Here is a 16,426-nt window from a genome sequence, read left to right as displayed (position 1 = left end):
CTTGCCACATGACTGCAAATTAACTCTGAACATCTCTCTGATCTCCCAGACAAGTTTTATGCCAGTAACCTCTTCAGAAATGGAATTGCATTTGTGTTTCCATAAGTCAGGTGGAAACGCTGCCTGCAGTACCTTACAGAGTGTTGTGTTTTCTTTTTGGTTTTTCCTTGTGCAGGAAGAAGCTGAGATCCAGGCAGAACTGGAACGGCTAGAGAGGGTTAGAAATCTGCACATCAGGGAATTGAAAAGGATACACAATGAAGATAATTCACAGTAAGTACATGGAATTCAGGGGTAAGAACTTAAAGTATTTTTTTATTTTCTTCATAACGAGAAACAATATTTTAATAATCTTTTACTTAATCCTTTTTAAATTGATGTTATAACTCAATAGTCACTCGATTGTGGGGTGGTACAGGTATAGCTTGAAGTTCATGTAAGACAGGCTTCCACGTTCATCAAGGTGCCCTTAAATAGTCTTTAATTGGTGCAGACTGATCAAATAGCATCAAATTTGTCAGTCATTAACACAATTATATTTCTCTAAAAGTGACAACGTCATTTCTTAGATGTGCAGTAGCTGTAATTTATTGTGCAGAGGAGGTCATTATTTCTGTCTTCTTAAACTGTGTCTTTCTTACCAGATTTAAAGACCATCCAACGCTAAATGATAGATATTTGTTGCTACATCTTCTGGGTAGAGGTGGCTTCAGTGAAGTATATAAGGTAACTTGGAAGTGGCAATCTGGTGTAATCTAGATCTGCAGGAAGCAGAGTTTTTACACTTGTTTTCTCAATGTTTGAGTTATGGAGGGAAGAAAGGAATACAAAGGTCATGGTGCATCTGGCTTGTATTAGACATCTCATCAGAGCTGAGATTTTCCAGGTGCTGGCCTTGTCCTCAGGGGTCAAGTTTCCTTCAAACATGCGTCAAAAAGTGTTACACCGAGTCTTCAATTTTTGTTAGGACAGAGAAGAAAACCACTTGTTTATTCAAATTCTACGCACAAATACCTGCAGTGGCTAAGCCTTACTGAGATGGCACAGCAAGTCTGAACATCTCTGTAAAAAAGTGAAAATAACTCCAATAATAAAAGCAAAGCCTGTACTTCCTGAGGGTATAAGGCTCTTGTGCCTTCATTTTACCCTCTGAAATGGCAGACTGGGGGCAGTGTGTGTGTGTGTGTATGTAGTTTTGGGAATTCCTTAGAGCTGAGGATTCCTGGTGTCAACACACTTAACAGCCAAGATCTGGGATACTTTGGTGCTTGTTATTTGACTATTACACTCAGACCTATTCCAGTTCTCAGTATTCCCCATTTGTACTCAGCAGTTTAGAATTCATATTGAATTTGGCTAGAATGGAAATAATTGTGCCAGTGCAAATATTGGAAACTTTGTGGTGCTTTGTTTTGATGTAGCACAACAATAGGAACCTAAACTAAGGAGTCTAGACTGCTCAGATGGTGGGGGGGAAGTGTGAGCTGTGTGTAAGAACTTTGAACTGCTTTGCTGACTAAGCAGTAAGTTTTGGCTCTGCAGATGAAAGCAAGAGGGCATGAATGTTTCCTACCTGCCTGCTCTTAAGAGTTGTAACTGTTATTAAAACAAAGAACTGCTTAGCCCTTCCTCTTGGCCAATCTATTAAGCATTAGGAATTAAGTAGACAACTTTTGAGATGAATACACATTATGCCTGTTTGCTTACCACAGCATTTTGTTCTGTCCTGGAAATCATGTTATTGTTGCTGCTCTCAGGCAAGGTAGAAGATTTCTGCATTGCTCTGTGAGTGCATTTTTAGAGGTCCATTTATTAAGGACTGTTTAAATAATAAAGAAGTGGAAGGAAGGATAAAGCACAAGATCACACAGCTCTGCTAAATTCTTGAATTCTCCAGCTTTTATATGTGCTGAAATGTTATGCTCTAAGTTGGAGAGCTGTGCTACCAGTGTGAAACAAAGCATTGAAAAATCTTCTGTATTTTGTTTGTTGTGTTGTATTAATCCAAGTGTAGAAAATGAATTTTGGACTTGGGGGAATAATAGCAGGGTCTTTCCCAGTATAAAAACTGTCTATATTTGGTAATTTGGTCTTTCTGATCCTTTTGTAACTGTGGTAATAAAACGCCAAAATCAATGCAGTGCAAGTTAGATCCCGTGGGGAAAATCAGATCAAAGTGCAGAATATTCAGTTGTTTTCAAAGTTGCTTGAATTCATTAGTGCAACTTATCAAATCAAAATGTGGGTTTGCTTTTCCCTCACTCTGTTTTAATGCTGATTTCCTGGGTGAGGATATTGGTGTTAGAGCTTGTCTGGTTGTGCAGTATTAACTTGAGCCTGTGATTCCTACTGATCTTCAGCTCTTCTCTCTGCAGGCATTTGATTTAACAGAACAGAGATATGTAGCTGTGAAAATACACCAGTTAAATAAAAACTGGAGGGATGAGAAGAAAGAAAACTATCACAAGTAAGTGAGTTTGTAAAGCAGACAGCCATGTTTCCCAATTCCTCCTGCATTTGGTTATTCAGTGCCTGTGAACAGGCTGCCAATTTTGTTTCCTGTCTCTGTTACGTTTCAAAAGCCACTTTCTATCCCAGTAGCTACTTGGAAAAGTTCTGATCAGGTTAGAAATGTTTTAAATGTGTGCATACTCACACAAAGTTTTGTATAAGCCCTGTGCCTCTGCATTTTAAAGCATCAGTGCTCTGTGAGAAAAGTGCTGAAGTGGCTTCTCTCTGAAATGTTCAAGCGGTTCCATGGGAAATGGTTTTTCCTCCCCATCTTTCAGGTGCACACCTGAATTGTGCTCTCTGGAAGTCTCCCCCTTCCCTTTGTTTCATAGAATAAGTGATCGTAATCTTGCAGGCTCCCTTTCCACTACCTGAAGGGAGCCTGCAAGAAAGATGAAAAGAGACTTATGTACAAGGGCCTGGAGTGACAGGACAAGGGAGGAATGGCTTCAGCCTGACAGAGAGCAGGGTTAAATTAAATATTAGGAAGAAATTCTTTACTGGAAGCCTTTTGCTGTTGGTAGCTCTTGTTCCCAAATGCCATGGCTTAGACAACTCTTCAGAGTGACAGCCAAGCCTTCTGTATCAGACTTCCAAGATAAAGCTGTGTTCTTAATTCCCCAAAAAGTCACTGGGACAAATTAAGCTGAATTTGAAGCCTGGAAATTAGGCTGCTAAGCATCATGGAATTCTTCTAGAACTTGCTGATTTTTGTATTCAGCTGTCTTGGGTCTCTTAAGGATTTATGAAGCTATTCTATTTTGGCAAGCAGTACCATTAATCAAGATGAGTTATTTTGTAGCATTGCCAGGGCTGGAGCTGCACTGGCATTTTGTGGTTCTCAAGAGCTGTTCTGTGCAGTTCCTCCTTCACTTGATTTGTCTCAGGCTGTCTGAGGAACATGCATGGGTTTGATTGAAGCTGGATACTGTGTGATGTGTCTGGATTCACTATCTGGAGAAATTAGAATTAAGTCACTTGTATGACTAATGCTCAGACTTTGCTGTTTTCAGACATGCATGTAGAGAGTACAGAATTCACAAAGAACTGGATCACCCTCGAATAGTTAAGCTATACGACTACTTCTCACTGGATACTGACTCGTAAGTTGTGCTGCTCTGTCCTTTCCCATGGTTTGACCAATTCACTAAAAGCAAAGTATTTAAAACTTTTCAGGAAAGTCCAGAAGGTGTCCACACCAATGTTAGACTTTGCTGCAGAGATAATGAAGGTGTACTTCCAGCAGACACTCGTTTTCTGGAGACTTCAGCTCACAAACTAATGTGGTATATTCTGTCAGATATGGTGCTTTACTGGTAAATCCTGCTCTTGGCCCTGGGCAAATGCCACAGCTGATACAGCTTTTAGCCTCTGGGTCTTTAATGGGGAATCTCTGACCTTTGTACTGTTGAGCATTGAGGCCTGTGCTCCTGGTAGCTTACTTTTAGAAAGGGATTCATAGGCTGAAGTACTCTTAATGTAATATATTGGCCAAATGGATGAGTTACAGACAAGCAGTAACAAAGTGTTCTGGTTTCTATCAGGTGCCTTAATTGCAACAACTCCTGTTTTTCTTTCAGGTTTTGTACAGTGTTAGAATACTGTGAGGGGAATGATCTGGACTTCTACCTGAAACAGCACAAGCTGATGTCGGAGAAAGAGGCACGATCCATTATCATGCAGATTGTGAATGCTTTAAAATACTTAAATGAAATCAAACCTCCCATCATACACTATGACCTTAAACCAGGTATGCTGTGCTGGCATGCTTAAGGATGCTAAGAAAATGTAATGGGTTACAGGTAATAGGAGGCTGTTTCCTTTGTTCAGACAGCAAAACAGCAAAAAGAAGACAGGGCTGTCTTGGAAGGCTAACTTGCAACAAGAAAAAAAAAACCATAAACCTTTGGAAAATGTGTAAAGGGTGTTTTCTGCCAGAATTGCAACATGAAACAAGGAGGAGTAACATTTTCAAGAATGAGACCTTGAACCACCAAGTGTCTGTGTTCGTTTTCTTAATGTCCTGCTTATATTCTGCTGTTGAGAGCTTGTTACTGCTTCATAAAGGCTCCCACAATTAGTGGTGTGCTTCATGTTCCATTCTTCTGGCTTATTCTTTCTGTAATCATCCAGCTGAGAATTTGATGGCAGAAGCTAACTTTGAAATGTTTTGTTTTGAAATGTTTGTTTTTTCATATTGTGTGTCAGCTCCCAAAGCTGAGGACACACAGACGGCTCAGGTTTGCCTTTGAGTTAATTCCCTTACATCTGCTGGGGAGAAGGTCCTCCCCAGATGGTGTTGTATATTTTCCTTCTACAGCTGGGGCAGAGCCACAAGGGAGAAAATGGAAATGCTCCATTTTGGGATGATGCATATGGGCTACATAGCTTTTTTCCTAGTCCAGTAAATTCATCCATCTCTTTGGGCAGTTATCCCTGGCTTCTCTCCCTGTACTGGTGACACCTCATCAGCATTGTGTAACTGGTATGTGATGTGGTTTGTTGCATCAGCATGAGGAATGTGTACAGGAGATGGTGCTGTTGCACTGGTTGTAGTGACCCTGTTTCCTCCCTGGCTGTTCTCAAGTTGTCTGAGCTCTGCCTGCAGCTGCCTAGAGCTGCGATTCATCTGCTGCCATCACACACAGTTTTGCTACTTTATTGTAGGCTTGGAGAAAAACAGTGATGATCTGACTTCTTGATGGGTTTATGAAAGACTCTTGCCTAAGCTGTAATTGTCCTTTTTGAGCTTAGAAAGTCACTGGGAGCACTCTCAGGAAGGAGAGAGAGTTTCTGGCATGTTTAGAAGACGGGCAAGTCAGAATCTCTGGGCAGAATGAGTCATAACTGTGTATGTGTACTTCTCTCCTTAATCCTCCTTTTTGACCTGTCCTTCCAACAAGACCTTTGGGAGGGGTCAAAACAGCCTGGGCTTGAAGCTTATTTGGCTAATAGGGCTCAGGATCTGGAGGCTCCAAGCAATATGAGGTCACTAGGTCATTCAAGATGAGCAGATCAGCTGTAGCACTTGGTAGTCCCTGAGTTGTCTGTGAAGTTCAAGGTTTTGAGAGTAAAAACATCTGGTGTGCAGTTCACTGCAGGTCCCCTGTTCTTGTGCAGTGCAGGGCTCAATGCAATTTTATTCTTGCTAAATGTGTGTCCTAAGGGCTGTTTCCTTCCTCTGTCTAGGTAACATTCTTCTAGTCAATGGTACTGCATGTGGAGAGATAAAAATCACAGATTTTGGACTTTCCAAAATCATGGATGATGACAGCTACAACTCAGTTGATGGCATGGAGCTGACATCGCAGGGGGCTGGTACTTACTGGTAAGCAATGCCTGGGGCCCTTGCAAGTTAAGATCAAGAACAGTGTATAAACAGATTTGGAAGTGTGCCAGCTTTGTGTGTGCTGCTATATAGCTGTGATAGCTTGATAACACCGGAGGTTTGAGACCCTGGAAACTGCTTTTGTTATCACACTGGAAACTGCTTTTGTTGTCACACAGCTCCTTTTGAGGCTGGCAGCTTTTCACTGTTCAACAGGTCAGCATTTGAAAATCAGCTCATATTCAAAAGGCTGGTGAAAAGCTGCATATGCTGCTGAGATAGTGAGCTCTGGAGTGGAGCTTGGCTGCTCTTTCACAATCCAGAGTGGCTCTGTCTTGCATCTTAAGCAAGACCAAGGGAAATACTGTACCTATTTGGAAATTCAGGTGCATCAGGGAGATGAAAAGAGTATTCCTCTGAAATTAGGAGGTGAAGATCCATAGCTAGCTCTCAAAAAACATGTAAATCTCACGGTTGTTCATAGCCAGAGCTTCACCTGAATGCCATGTTTTCAGCAGTTCTTTATCTTCTGTGCCAAGTGTCACTGTATCACCCTTGGCTGAGAGCAGACCCTTGGTGAGTGTTACCGAGTGTGACTCTTAGATGTCACCTAAGCTGCAAACTGTCACCATGGGCAACAGAAAATTTGTTGAGCCTTTATGTGTTGTACAGCTTTGTTTTGTTCCTAAAAGTTAAACTAGCTGTACCCTGAGTGAAGCTGAGTGTCTTTAATGAGGGCATGTCATCTGAAGTTGTATTTCTAAAAATATGGCTGTGTGCTTTTCATTGTGGAATTGTTGGCCAAGCCCTTTCAACAGCAAATACGAGTTCTGAAGATAAAAGAGAATGGGCTTGTTTTACGTGCTCTGGTGAAAAGAAACTGACTGTGCTGACTGGCTCAGAACACGAGACTCTGGAGAGTCCTTGGGATCACTGTTCCCAGAAGGAGTAGGCATCGGTGATCTTGGCCCAGAGATGCACAGGAACGAAATGGGACCCTTGAGTCCCAAGCCAGTATCTTATCACCGAATTTTCTGTTCCAAAGGAAATCATCAAAAATACTTGAAGCTGCTGCTCATAACTTCTTAATGCTTCCTTCTAATCAGGTATTTGCCACCGGAATGTTTTGTGGTTGGGAAAGAACCTCCAAAGATTTCAAATAAAGTTGATGTCTGGTCAGTGGGAGTCATCTTCTACCAGTGTCTATATGGCAGAAAGGTAAGAAGGCATTTAATTTCTTTTCTTAGTGGTGTTTCCTAAACCTTTTGGGGGGCAACCCACGTTTCTGCTTCCTCCTCCACAGACTTAGAATGTGCTCCCTTATCTCCTTGCCATCAGTTCCAGGGCAGACTGCATGCTGATGGAAGTGGGGGGCATAGACTAGGCTGTGTCGTGCACCTTTAGCATTTCCTGCAGAAAAGACATTCTGCAGAACATCTCTTTCCACTGGGCATGTTCCCATTGAGGCTGCTTTGGGCAGGACAGGTGTGTCATTTGTCATCTGAGGTTTTTGCTCTGGTCTTGTCTGTGCCCTGAATCTTTGTTGCTCTTGATGGCTGCAAGTGCTTGGGGGGGGTGAAAAGTAGGTACAAAGACCTACTTTAGAAGTTTTTAGGATGGCTTATTTGGAAGGTAAAAGCATGGATCAGGAAAAAGTCATTTGTCAGCTTTATGACAACAGGAAAGATAGGATGGAGAAGGGAAAGGAGTCCATGGGCCCTTGTTTTTGGGAGTCCCTGGTAACTAAGCGTTGTGAAAGCTGGGGTTGACACATGTGCTGCTCGGTGCTGCCAGTCAGACATGTGGAACCAGCCCAACAGAGATGCGTGAATCTCTGCCAGCTCAGATGGATGACAAATGCTGTAACAGACCCACAAGGTCTGGAAGCAGGTGAAGATCCCTGCTGGGCAAGCCAGACATGTTCCAGCTTGATCCCTTTTGTTCAGTTGAGCATGGGAGCAATGTGTCCTGGTCCTCTGGTATCCACAGCACCTTCCCAGCAGTTGTGGGCTGCTTGCCTGGAAAAATGCTGATGTCAGGTGATGATAAACAGTAGAGCTATGGGATTTTTATGCCTGTCACCAACCTTTAACAACTTTTTTCTTTCTTTTGGTAGCCCTTTGGTCACAACCAGTCACAACAGGATATTTTGCAGGAGAACACAATCCTGAAAGCTACTGAGGTGCAGTTCCCTCCAAAACCAGTAGTCACACCAGAAGCAAAGGTAAATCTGCTTGAGGGTTAGGCAGCACAGGCAGTTCCAGCCTCCTGATTTTCATAAAACCAGCAGGAGTCCTGTGTTTAATGCTCACCTATCACACAGTCATCAGTGGCTTTGCATGTCCCATCCTTGGAGGTGTTCAAGGCCAGGCTGGGTGGAGCTCGGAGCAGCCTGGTCTAGGGAAGGGTGTCCCTGCCCACGGCAGGGAGGTTGGAATGACATGAGCTATGACATCCTTCCAATCCAAGCCATTCTGTGATTCCATGATCAGTGCAGCTGTCAGGCTGAGCATTGAACACTGGGTGCCTCTGCCCATGATTCTCCTGGTCCAAAATGAGATTTAGTGCAAGAGCTGGGCTGTGTCTAGGGAAGGAATTTTGGCACTGGGGTTGTCACACTGGCCCTGCTCCCAAAGAATCAAAAGCTTCCTGTTTCTGTAATAGAAACTAATTCTTGCTTTGGCTTTGGGGTGCTGCAGGCGTTCATCAGGCGGTGTCTGGCCTATCGAAAGGAGGACAGGATAGATGTCCAGCAGCTGGCCTGTGACCCCTACTTGCTGCCTCACATCCGCAAATCTGTATCCACAAGCAGCCCAGCTGGAGCTGCAATTGCATCAACCTCTGGATCATCCAATAACAGCTCTTCAAACTGAGACAGAGTAATAGGCCAAAAACTGCTTGAGAAACCGGCAAAAAGACTCAGAAACACCTTTGGAACAGAGGAATCCACAAGGGTCTCAAGAAACCTGTACCAGGTGCTTTTTTCTCTTGCTTTTTTCCATCCATAGAGCATGACAACATCAACTCTCATCAAGAAAGCCTTCAGCATCTAGGCCAAGCCATGTGGATAGGAGATGGCTTAAGGTTTATCCAGTCAGTGACCACAAAAGGGTGGCTGCTCTGAGCAAGGAGGGGAAACTCAAGAAAAAATACAGAAAGACATGGTTTCATGTACTGTGAACTTCTGAACATGCAGCCTTGGGGAATCCAGGACGCCGTGTGTGCTTCATATGAAGAATGTGGACTTTGGAAAAAGACTGGGCTAGTCCAGTGTTGATATTTAAACATTGTTCTTTTTCTTTTAATAAAGTTTAGGTAACATCTCCTTGAAAAGCTCGAAGCACCAAGGTTCAGCTGGGGATGGTATATGACTCTTTGCCCTTTGGAGGGGAAAAAAGTTGATCCTGCCTGTTCATGGCACTAGAGTTAGTGTTTTACCCCTAATTAATTTCAATTTTTTTAAAATAACAATTTTTTGGAAGAAAACAGTTTTCTGGTCTCAGTGAAACCCGTATTAGCAGGTTTGTGGCAGTGTCCATTCTGCAGCTGGTGCAGCTTTCTGCTCCTTTGGGATGGTCTCTTAGGAATGATTCACCTTCTCAGGAGGGTGGTGAAGCCCTGGGAGGACAGGCCTGCGTCATTCTATGATCAGAGTGAATCACAGCTCAGGCTGCCACAAGGTCTCAGCTGCTGCTTCATCGCTCTGACAACAGTTGTACCGTTTTAATGTGTTGAAGTGCTGTTGTTTTTGCAAACCCAGCCCATCATGCTCATATTGCTCTCCACACTTGTGAGCCTGATCTTGGCTTGGCAGGCAGAGAGCAGGTGGGGATTGAAGCATGGCTCAGCTGTCACAGGTGTGATCTGTGCCCACACAGCTCTCATGTTAGAGTGTTCTGAAGCTGAAGCCTTGTCTGCTCCTCTCTGTTGGGTGACTTGGCAGCAAAGCTTTCTCTCTCCCTCAACAATTTTAAACTTGCTGACTCATGAAACTTGCTGCCATCACTGCATCCGATTTCAGATGGCAGGGAATGAGATAATGTTCTTGAAAGCAGCAAACACCCTAATTATTGTCTCCCTCATGTAGACTGCATGGAGGGGTCTTGTACCTTCAGCTGGATCTGCCTGCTGTGAAATGGGAGCCTCCCACTCTTGCTTCCTGTTCCCTCCCACACAGAAGGAAAACTGAAAACACAAAAAGCGCAGCAATTGAACATGTGGCGGCCAGGTTGGAGTTCTAACATGTGGTGGGTGTTCTTAGTCAGAAGTATTTAAAGATGCAGTGTCAAGGAGTAGGGTTTGTCCTGGGGTGGGGGGTGAGCCCTGCACTACTGCAGTTCAGGATGCTGGTTAAAAAACAAACCACCCTGTGTGCACTTCCCAACTCAGTCCCTGGACCACTGTGGGCTGGGGGATCCTTTGTGGGACAGCTCCAGGATTGTACCCACAACTGTGGCAGCCTGTGGGCTGTTTGGGTGATTCTGTTACCCCACTGGCATCTCGTGGCAAGTGCTGTTCTCTATCATGTGCACTCAGAACTGCCACTTGTCTGCCTTATTGTAAGCCATCATCTGCAAATACTGTGCTTAAACCTGATCAGGAACTTGTTAACAGAGAAATGGAGCAGTCTGTTGGAATTAAGCAACAGGCCAGGGAAGTGGAGAACTCTGCTGCTTTGATTTTTCTTACTATTTTTGTAGTGACTCTTGGGCTTTTAATTGGATTTACTCCCTTGCAGCTGCATTTAGGGTGGTGTCTAAACTGCTGTAGTGTTTTATACAAAGAACAGAAATACTGCATTTTTAAATCCTCAGCCATCCTCTCTTAGCCCTTTCCATGCCTGCTGCTCTAAGCCAGAAGTTATTGTCCAGCAAGGAGCTTCAAAATGTTTATTAAGCCTCTGTCAGGAGAAATCAGGGTTGGTGCTTCATCCCATTTTCCGAAACTGGTGATTTGGTATCTGTCCACATCGAGGAGAATTCTAAAAGGGTTTTTTTCTATCCTGGTCCCATTGTTTCTTGGCCATCCAGTGTGTGCATCTCTGTGGGTGTGATTAGTTTTGTGTCAAAAGCATTTATTCCTGCTGTGCGACACCCATTCAGGGCCAGGGGACAGTGACGGCTTTTTGGGGCTGATAGCAGGGAAGAACCCTGGTAGAATTCTGGCTGCAACACTTCCCTTGTTAAGATGGGTTTCACTTCCAATAACAGACCCTATTGCCACATTGTTCATTTACTTAAAGTGTATGAAGAATTTGTAACTTAAACCAGGCCAGACTGTTTTGGCTCTACCCAACAGATGAGATATGGATATTAAAATAAGTTTTAAGAAACTGATTTGCTTGGCTTTTACTGTTTTTCTGCCCTTGGCATTGGCATGAGCTCTCTTGCATGGGCTCCGCAGAGATGACACAAGACAGGATGAGGAAGGGTGTATTCCATAGCTCAGAGCAGTGAGATCTCTGCATCAGAGGGGGAATTGCTGAAAATCACTGAGTCAATTACTGGTATTGATCTTGTTCTGGAATATAAATTATAAAGCTGAGGTGGATTTGTCCCTCATTTCCTGTAGAATAGCAGCTGCCCTTTAGAAGCCATATATGTCGAGGACATAAAAAAATACCTTTTCTGTTGATGAAAATCTGTGGGTCACAACCCCCCATCCACTCCCTAGCCCATGGACACCCAAGTCTCAGGCACCCATAATAACCACCCTGAGCAGTGATGAAACTCTGCTCCTTTGATTTCTTGGGGCTGGGCTTTGTCAGCTTTACGAACGCAACAGAAAATGAAAAAGGACGGTGGTAGCTGAAAATGTTGAGTTTGTTTGCATCTGGAGTGGGGAGTGCTGAGGCCCTCTCTGTTCCTCAGATGAACAGTCACCAGGCCCCAGGTTACTCTGCAGACCTGACCTGACCTTCACGGTGCCTGAAGTCAAACTCGGTGAGTGCAAGTGAAACCAAACATTGAACGAGCTTGGCTCCCTCCCTGCTGCTGTGATTGATCATTTCCAGCCCCCTCTTCCAGTTCAGATGATGTGACACGGATTTGGGCCAGGAGAGGCAGCAATGGTACTTCAGCAGCACCATCATTGTCCTGCAGTGGGTAGGCAGGTGCCCACACGTGCAGGGACATGTGCAACAGCAGTCTCAGCATGGGGACACACCTTGACACCCACAGGACCAAGATTCACCAAGGGGTTGCCTTACTGGATGCTTTGCCTCTTGCATTCGCAGCTGGGAGTCATGCTATAAACGAGCTTCCCTCTGCTAAATGGGCCAGTCCCAGTTTATTTTGTGACCTGGCAAACCCACAGTGTGAGCTTTGCAACTGCTGCCACTGTCTGCCTGGGATCTGCTGCTGGAGGATGCTGTTTTATGGTGCTACACAAGCTTGGCTCAAGCAGCCTTAAACTAAATCTTCCTAGTCACAGCTTGGAGGAGGACAGGAGACCTGGAGTGTGTGGAAGCCTAATTAGGCACAACCCTGACAGCCACCGAGCCTGGACCTAAACTTTGCTACCACATGCTGATGCATCTTTGCACCAAGGCACTGATTTTCCACAGCTGCACATGGCTCTCCCTGGCCCCAGTGCTGCCCTCAGGGGCAGTTGGGTGCCCCCTGGCCATCACCCTGGGTGGGGGCAAAAGGCCAAACAAACGCAGAGCAGCTCGGCCTCTGCTCGCTACATTCACACCCAGGAGCAGGCTCTTGCCCACAAGGACACTATTGTCTGTTCTGGGAGTGGGCCTGAGACACACCCCCATTCCATGCTTTAGCTGCATGGGGGTGTGAAGGCCAGGAGAAGCTGCTGCCATGTGCTGATGGTGAGGAGCTGCATGATACCACCAGCTCCATGTTCTCTTCCTTGCTTCTCTGTGCTCCCAGCCTGCATCTCCTCCCCAGATGATGGGTTACTGTAGTCTTTCTTCTCTCTCCACCTTCAGCTGCAGCTTGTGTTTCGCTCACTCTGTTGCTACTCATTTCAAAACACAGTCAGTGGAGGGGTGGGTGGCTGAAGTGCTTTAAGCTGATTCAGGAAAGCCTGAAAATAGAGGTTATCCACCCTCTGCCCTGCTAGTGTGGGATGAGCCTCACTAGCCCCCAGGCAGCCTTGGCCAGGAACTGCTTTTCCATCCTCCCTGCTCGGGCTGCCGGGATGGTGCAGAGCTGTGCCATGGTCCAAATGGAGTTAAAATATAGGGATGGAGATAAAAATGCAGGAATGCTGTGAGCAGCAGCAGGATGAAGACAGGGAGATTCAGCCTCATGTTCAGGCCAGATCTCCCATTCGCCCCTGGGCTGCCCTGGGGAACACCAGCAGCAAAGTTACAAGGTGATTGGCTCTGCTTTGCATTCAGGGGAAGAAAAAATCCAGAGCTCTGCTCAGCCCTGTCCTCTCCCGACTGAAGGTTCTGGCTGTGTAGGAACCACAAGCACGCGCTGCCCTGTCGGCAACTGCATTGCTCTTGGCTCAGCTCCACATCAGGATCAGTACTCCAAACCTGCTTTGTTCAGCATTGGCTCATCCCAGCTCCCACTAACCCTGAAAATCCATGCACTCACACCCAAACCCAGGAGAGTGGCTGGGATTGATGCCAAAACCCCTCCAGGCTAAAGGAACTGGTGAGGCATGGAAGTGGAAGGGAACGTGCCCGTGGCTGTGAAGTAAGGCGGTGGCAGAGGTGGAAATGAAACACTCGGGGCCAACTGGATCGTGCTGCTCTTGCTGGAAAGGGCCAAGGAACAGGGTGAGATCTCTGCTCTGTGGTCCTATACCCACTTCTGGCAGGAGGAAGATGCTGTTCAGGATGTGCTGTCCTCACTACTCTCCATCTGCTTTCCCTCCCCACTCTGCAGTCCAGTTCTGACAATTTGCTCTTGAATCATGCAGAGCAACTGTTTTTCTAAAAGGAAAATTTCTTGTAAATGGCTGGAATTCTTTCTCTGCCCCTTTCCAGGAGTCTTCCAGGAGAGGCCAGGCAGGAAGGAGAGGCAACAGGCTCAGAAGGCAGCACTTCTCTTTGGGCAGCCCCCAGCCTTTTCTCGCCCCCGCAGCGGAAGGCCAGGATCTCAGCGCTGGTCTTCACAAGGCTGGAGCGCCCTGAAATTCCTCATGGCAGCTCCAAGTGAGCACATCTGGTTTTAATAAACTATTTGCAGCTTGAACTTGTCTGACTTTTCAGGGCTGCAGAAGACAGAGCAGCAAAGAGCTCTGAGAGCTGCTGTGTGGGGCGCCCACAAAGGGACCCCCTTTGCAGTGCTGGGAGACAGCAAATTTGGGAAGGAGGTCAGGGGGAATGAGGCTGACTAAGCATGTTAAGGGACCCTGGCAAAGCTCCATCTGCTCCTTGCAAGAGCCAAAGGGATGGTTGGGCTGGAGGCAGGGAAAGGGCCCTTCGTTTTGGCCAGGATCCCTCTACTCGCAGCTGAGTGTTGAGGGGCTGATCCCAAACACTGTATTTCAGCTCCTGGGGGAGGAGCATGGGACAAAAACAGGAGGTGCCTCCCGACACTCCCTGCTTGGTGGAGCCTCAGCCACCAGCACTGAGACTGCTGTTGCAATGTTGAACCATAATGAGAAAACCAAACCCTCAGGGGCATCACTATGGGGCTCTGATGACAACCAACATGCCTGGGGCTGCGCAGGAGCTGAGCTCCTGCATGGTGTCCCCAGGCTTCCCCCCAAAGGGAAGGGTGCAAATGCAAAGCTTGGGGATGAGTCCCTTGCTGTTCCCCCATGGGATTCCCCACCAAACCTCACATCCCAGTGAGAGGATACCAATCACCCTTGCTGCCTGCCGTGCAAAGCCTGGAGCTTGGAGATTGAGGTGGACTGGCTGTTCCTGCCTGTCTCCAATAGAGAGAGCGACATGGCCACTCCCTGCTGCTGCTGCTGCCAGCATGGGGGAGAAGGAGCCAGCAGACGCCAAGACAGCCTCTTCCCCAAGCAGTGACCTCAGTGCACAGTGCCTGCCAGGTGGGTGTTGATCTTGGCCCAACCAGTCCTATTTGGGGCCAGAATGAGGCGAAGGTGGTGCTGAGCTCTTGGCAGAACCTGGCAAGTGCTGCTGGTCCCTCAAAAAGCAAAATCCCTGACACCAGAGTTCCCCAACAGCGGCTGCCCATACACAGAGCTTTGCTCTCCTGGAGCCCTCAGTCCCACAGAGAACCATGGGCTGGGGGGAATACCCTTGGAAGAGTGCAACAGAGCAGGACATGCTGCCTCCCTGGTCGTATAATAAATAGACCCCTAGAACCTGCCAGTCCTCAGAAATGGCCAGACCTTTCCTTCAGAAAATTCTAAAGGCTACAATTGCTGTCCAGAGGTCCCCAAATCATTTCCTCTAATGCCTCTCATACAAGCAATCACCAAACGTGCCCCGTGACAGCCGCAAACTTAGGAAGCCATGGGGTGCCTCACTGCCGCTGAGCACCCCAGCTCCAAATCCGAGGTTTCTCCCCCACCGGTATGGTTGGGTCCCCCTCCACGTTGGTGACATATTTTGCAACTTGCTGAGCATCCTGACTGACCTGCTTTCACCCAAGTGCTCCTGACCTCCAGCCAAAGGCAGGCAAGTGGCTTGGATCTACCTCCAGCAATGTTTTTCAAACCTTCTGCAGGAAGACTTTCACTTGAGCCAATGCTGTTTCACCCCCTCCTACTGCAGTCCCACAACTGTGACCACTCCCTACATGGGATATTGCTCTGGCCAAAACACAGAGTTTATTTTTCCAATTAAATTACAAGATACAGATGCTTCAATCTGGAAATCAGCTACTGACACTGAGTATCCCACGTTCAGGGTAAACCTGGGATAAACCCATTGCTCCAAATCAATCTTCTGAGGCAAGGAGCTCTGCTGAGATTGTGGTCAGAGGTGCAGTTGGCCATCCCCTGCACTCAGCCATGTCCCCCTGTCCTTGCCTGGCAACAATTCACTAGGGCCAGAGGGATCAGACAGCCTGGAAACGTTCCAAGAAAAAAACACATTTCCTCCTGATCCACTCTGCTGAGCAGAGACTCAAGTGGTACTAAACTGGATTAGGAAGAGAGTAGGTAAGGAGCTGTTGGCCTGTGTTGAAGAAATTAATTAAGTGCTAATTATCTGCTAGTCACATGCAGCATAGGGGCCTCCAAGACACAGGATGAACCAGGCCAGGAAGCAGCACTGCTCCATGGGATCCAAAACCTTTTGACTCCGATATGTTCCTTCTTTTGGATGGGTTTAACCTCCTTGAAATGGATGTCAGGTTTGTCCAGGATGTGTGGAGGGTCCCAGTCATGGGACTTCACAGCCCCATCATGTCCAGCCACTGGTGTCTCAGGGGGTGGCATCCCTCTGGAGTGGTCTCCAAGTTTTTGGGATAGGAGAGAGGATCTGGATGATTCCTTCCTTTCCTCTGGGCTGTCATGCTTGTTTCCTGTGGCAGCCATGGGGGCCAGCAAGGCCTTTCTCTCAGTGCTATTTCAATTAAAAAATAATCCCTGCTTTAGAAAAACCAACAGTCCAGATGCTGATGTGCTTAATTAGCCCCCCAGAGGGTTTGCATCCCCAAAGCCCATCCTGGCACCAGCCTGGAGGTC

At 46.5% G+C, this 16,426-nt stretch overlaps 1 protein-coding gene across 8 annotated transcripts in view; it reads left to right on the top strand.

The window, feature by feature from the left end:
* Nucleotides 1–11,175, top strand: part of TLK2 (tousled like kinase 2) — a 42,901-nt gene extending 31,726 nt beyond the window's left edge. For all 8 annotated transcript variants that reach the window (XM_039701045.1, XM_039701041.1, XM_039701047.1 and 5 more), the window contains 9 exons: nt 176–273; nt 645–726; nt 2,376–2,467; nt 3,525–3,614; nt 4,092–4,261; nt 5,701–5,839; nt 6,946–7,057; nt 7,956–8,063; nt 8,539–11,175. In XM_039701045.1, coding sequence (XP_039556979.1) covers nt 176–273; nt 645–726; nt 2,376–2,467; nt 3,525–3,614; nt 4,092–4,261; nt 5,701–5,839; nt 6,946–7,057; nt 7,956–8,063; nt 8,539–8,712 — 1,065 coding nt within the window. In that variant the 3' untranslated portion in view covers nt 8,713–11,175. The remainder of the gene's footprint in view (nt 1–175; nt 274–644; nt 727–2,375; nt 2,468–3,524; nt 3,615–4,091; nt 4,262–5,700; nt 5,840–6,945; nt 7,058–7,955; nt 8,064–8,538) is intronic.
* Nucleotides 11,176–16,426: the final 5,251 nt, after the last annotated feature.

This window comes from Passer montanus, unplaced genomic scaffold (assembly GCF_014805655.1).
Source record: "Passer montanus isolate IOZ18808 unplaced genomic scaffold, ASM1480565v1 scaffold148, whole genome shotgun sequence".
NCBI lineage: Eukaryota > Metazoa > Chordata > Aves > Passeriformes > Passeridae > Passer > Passer montanus.
The sequence above is the reverse complement of the archived record's forward strand: the minus strand, read 5'-3'. Positions and strand labels throughout refer to the sequence as shown.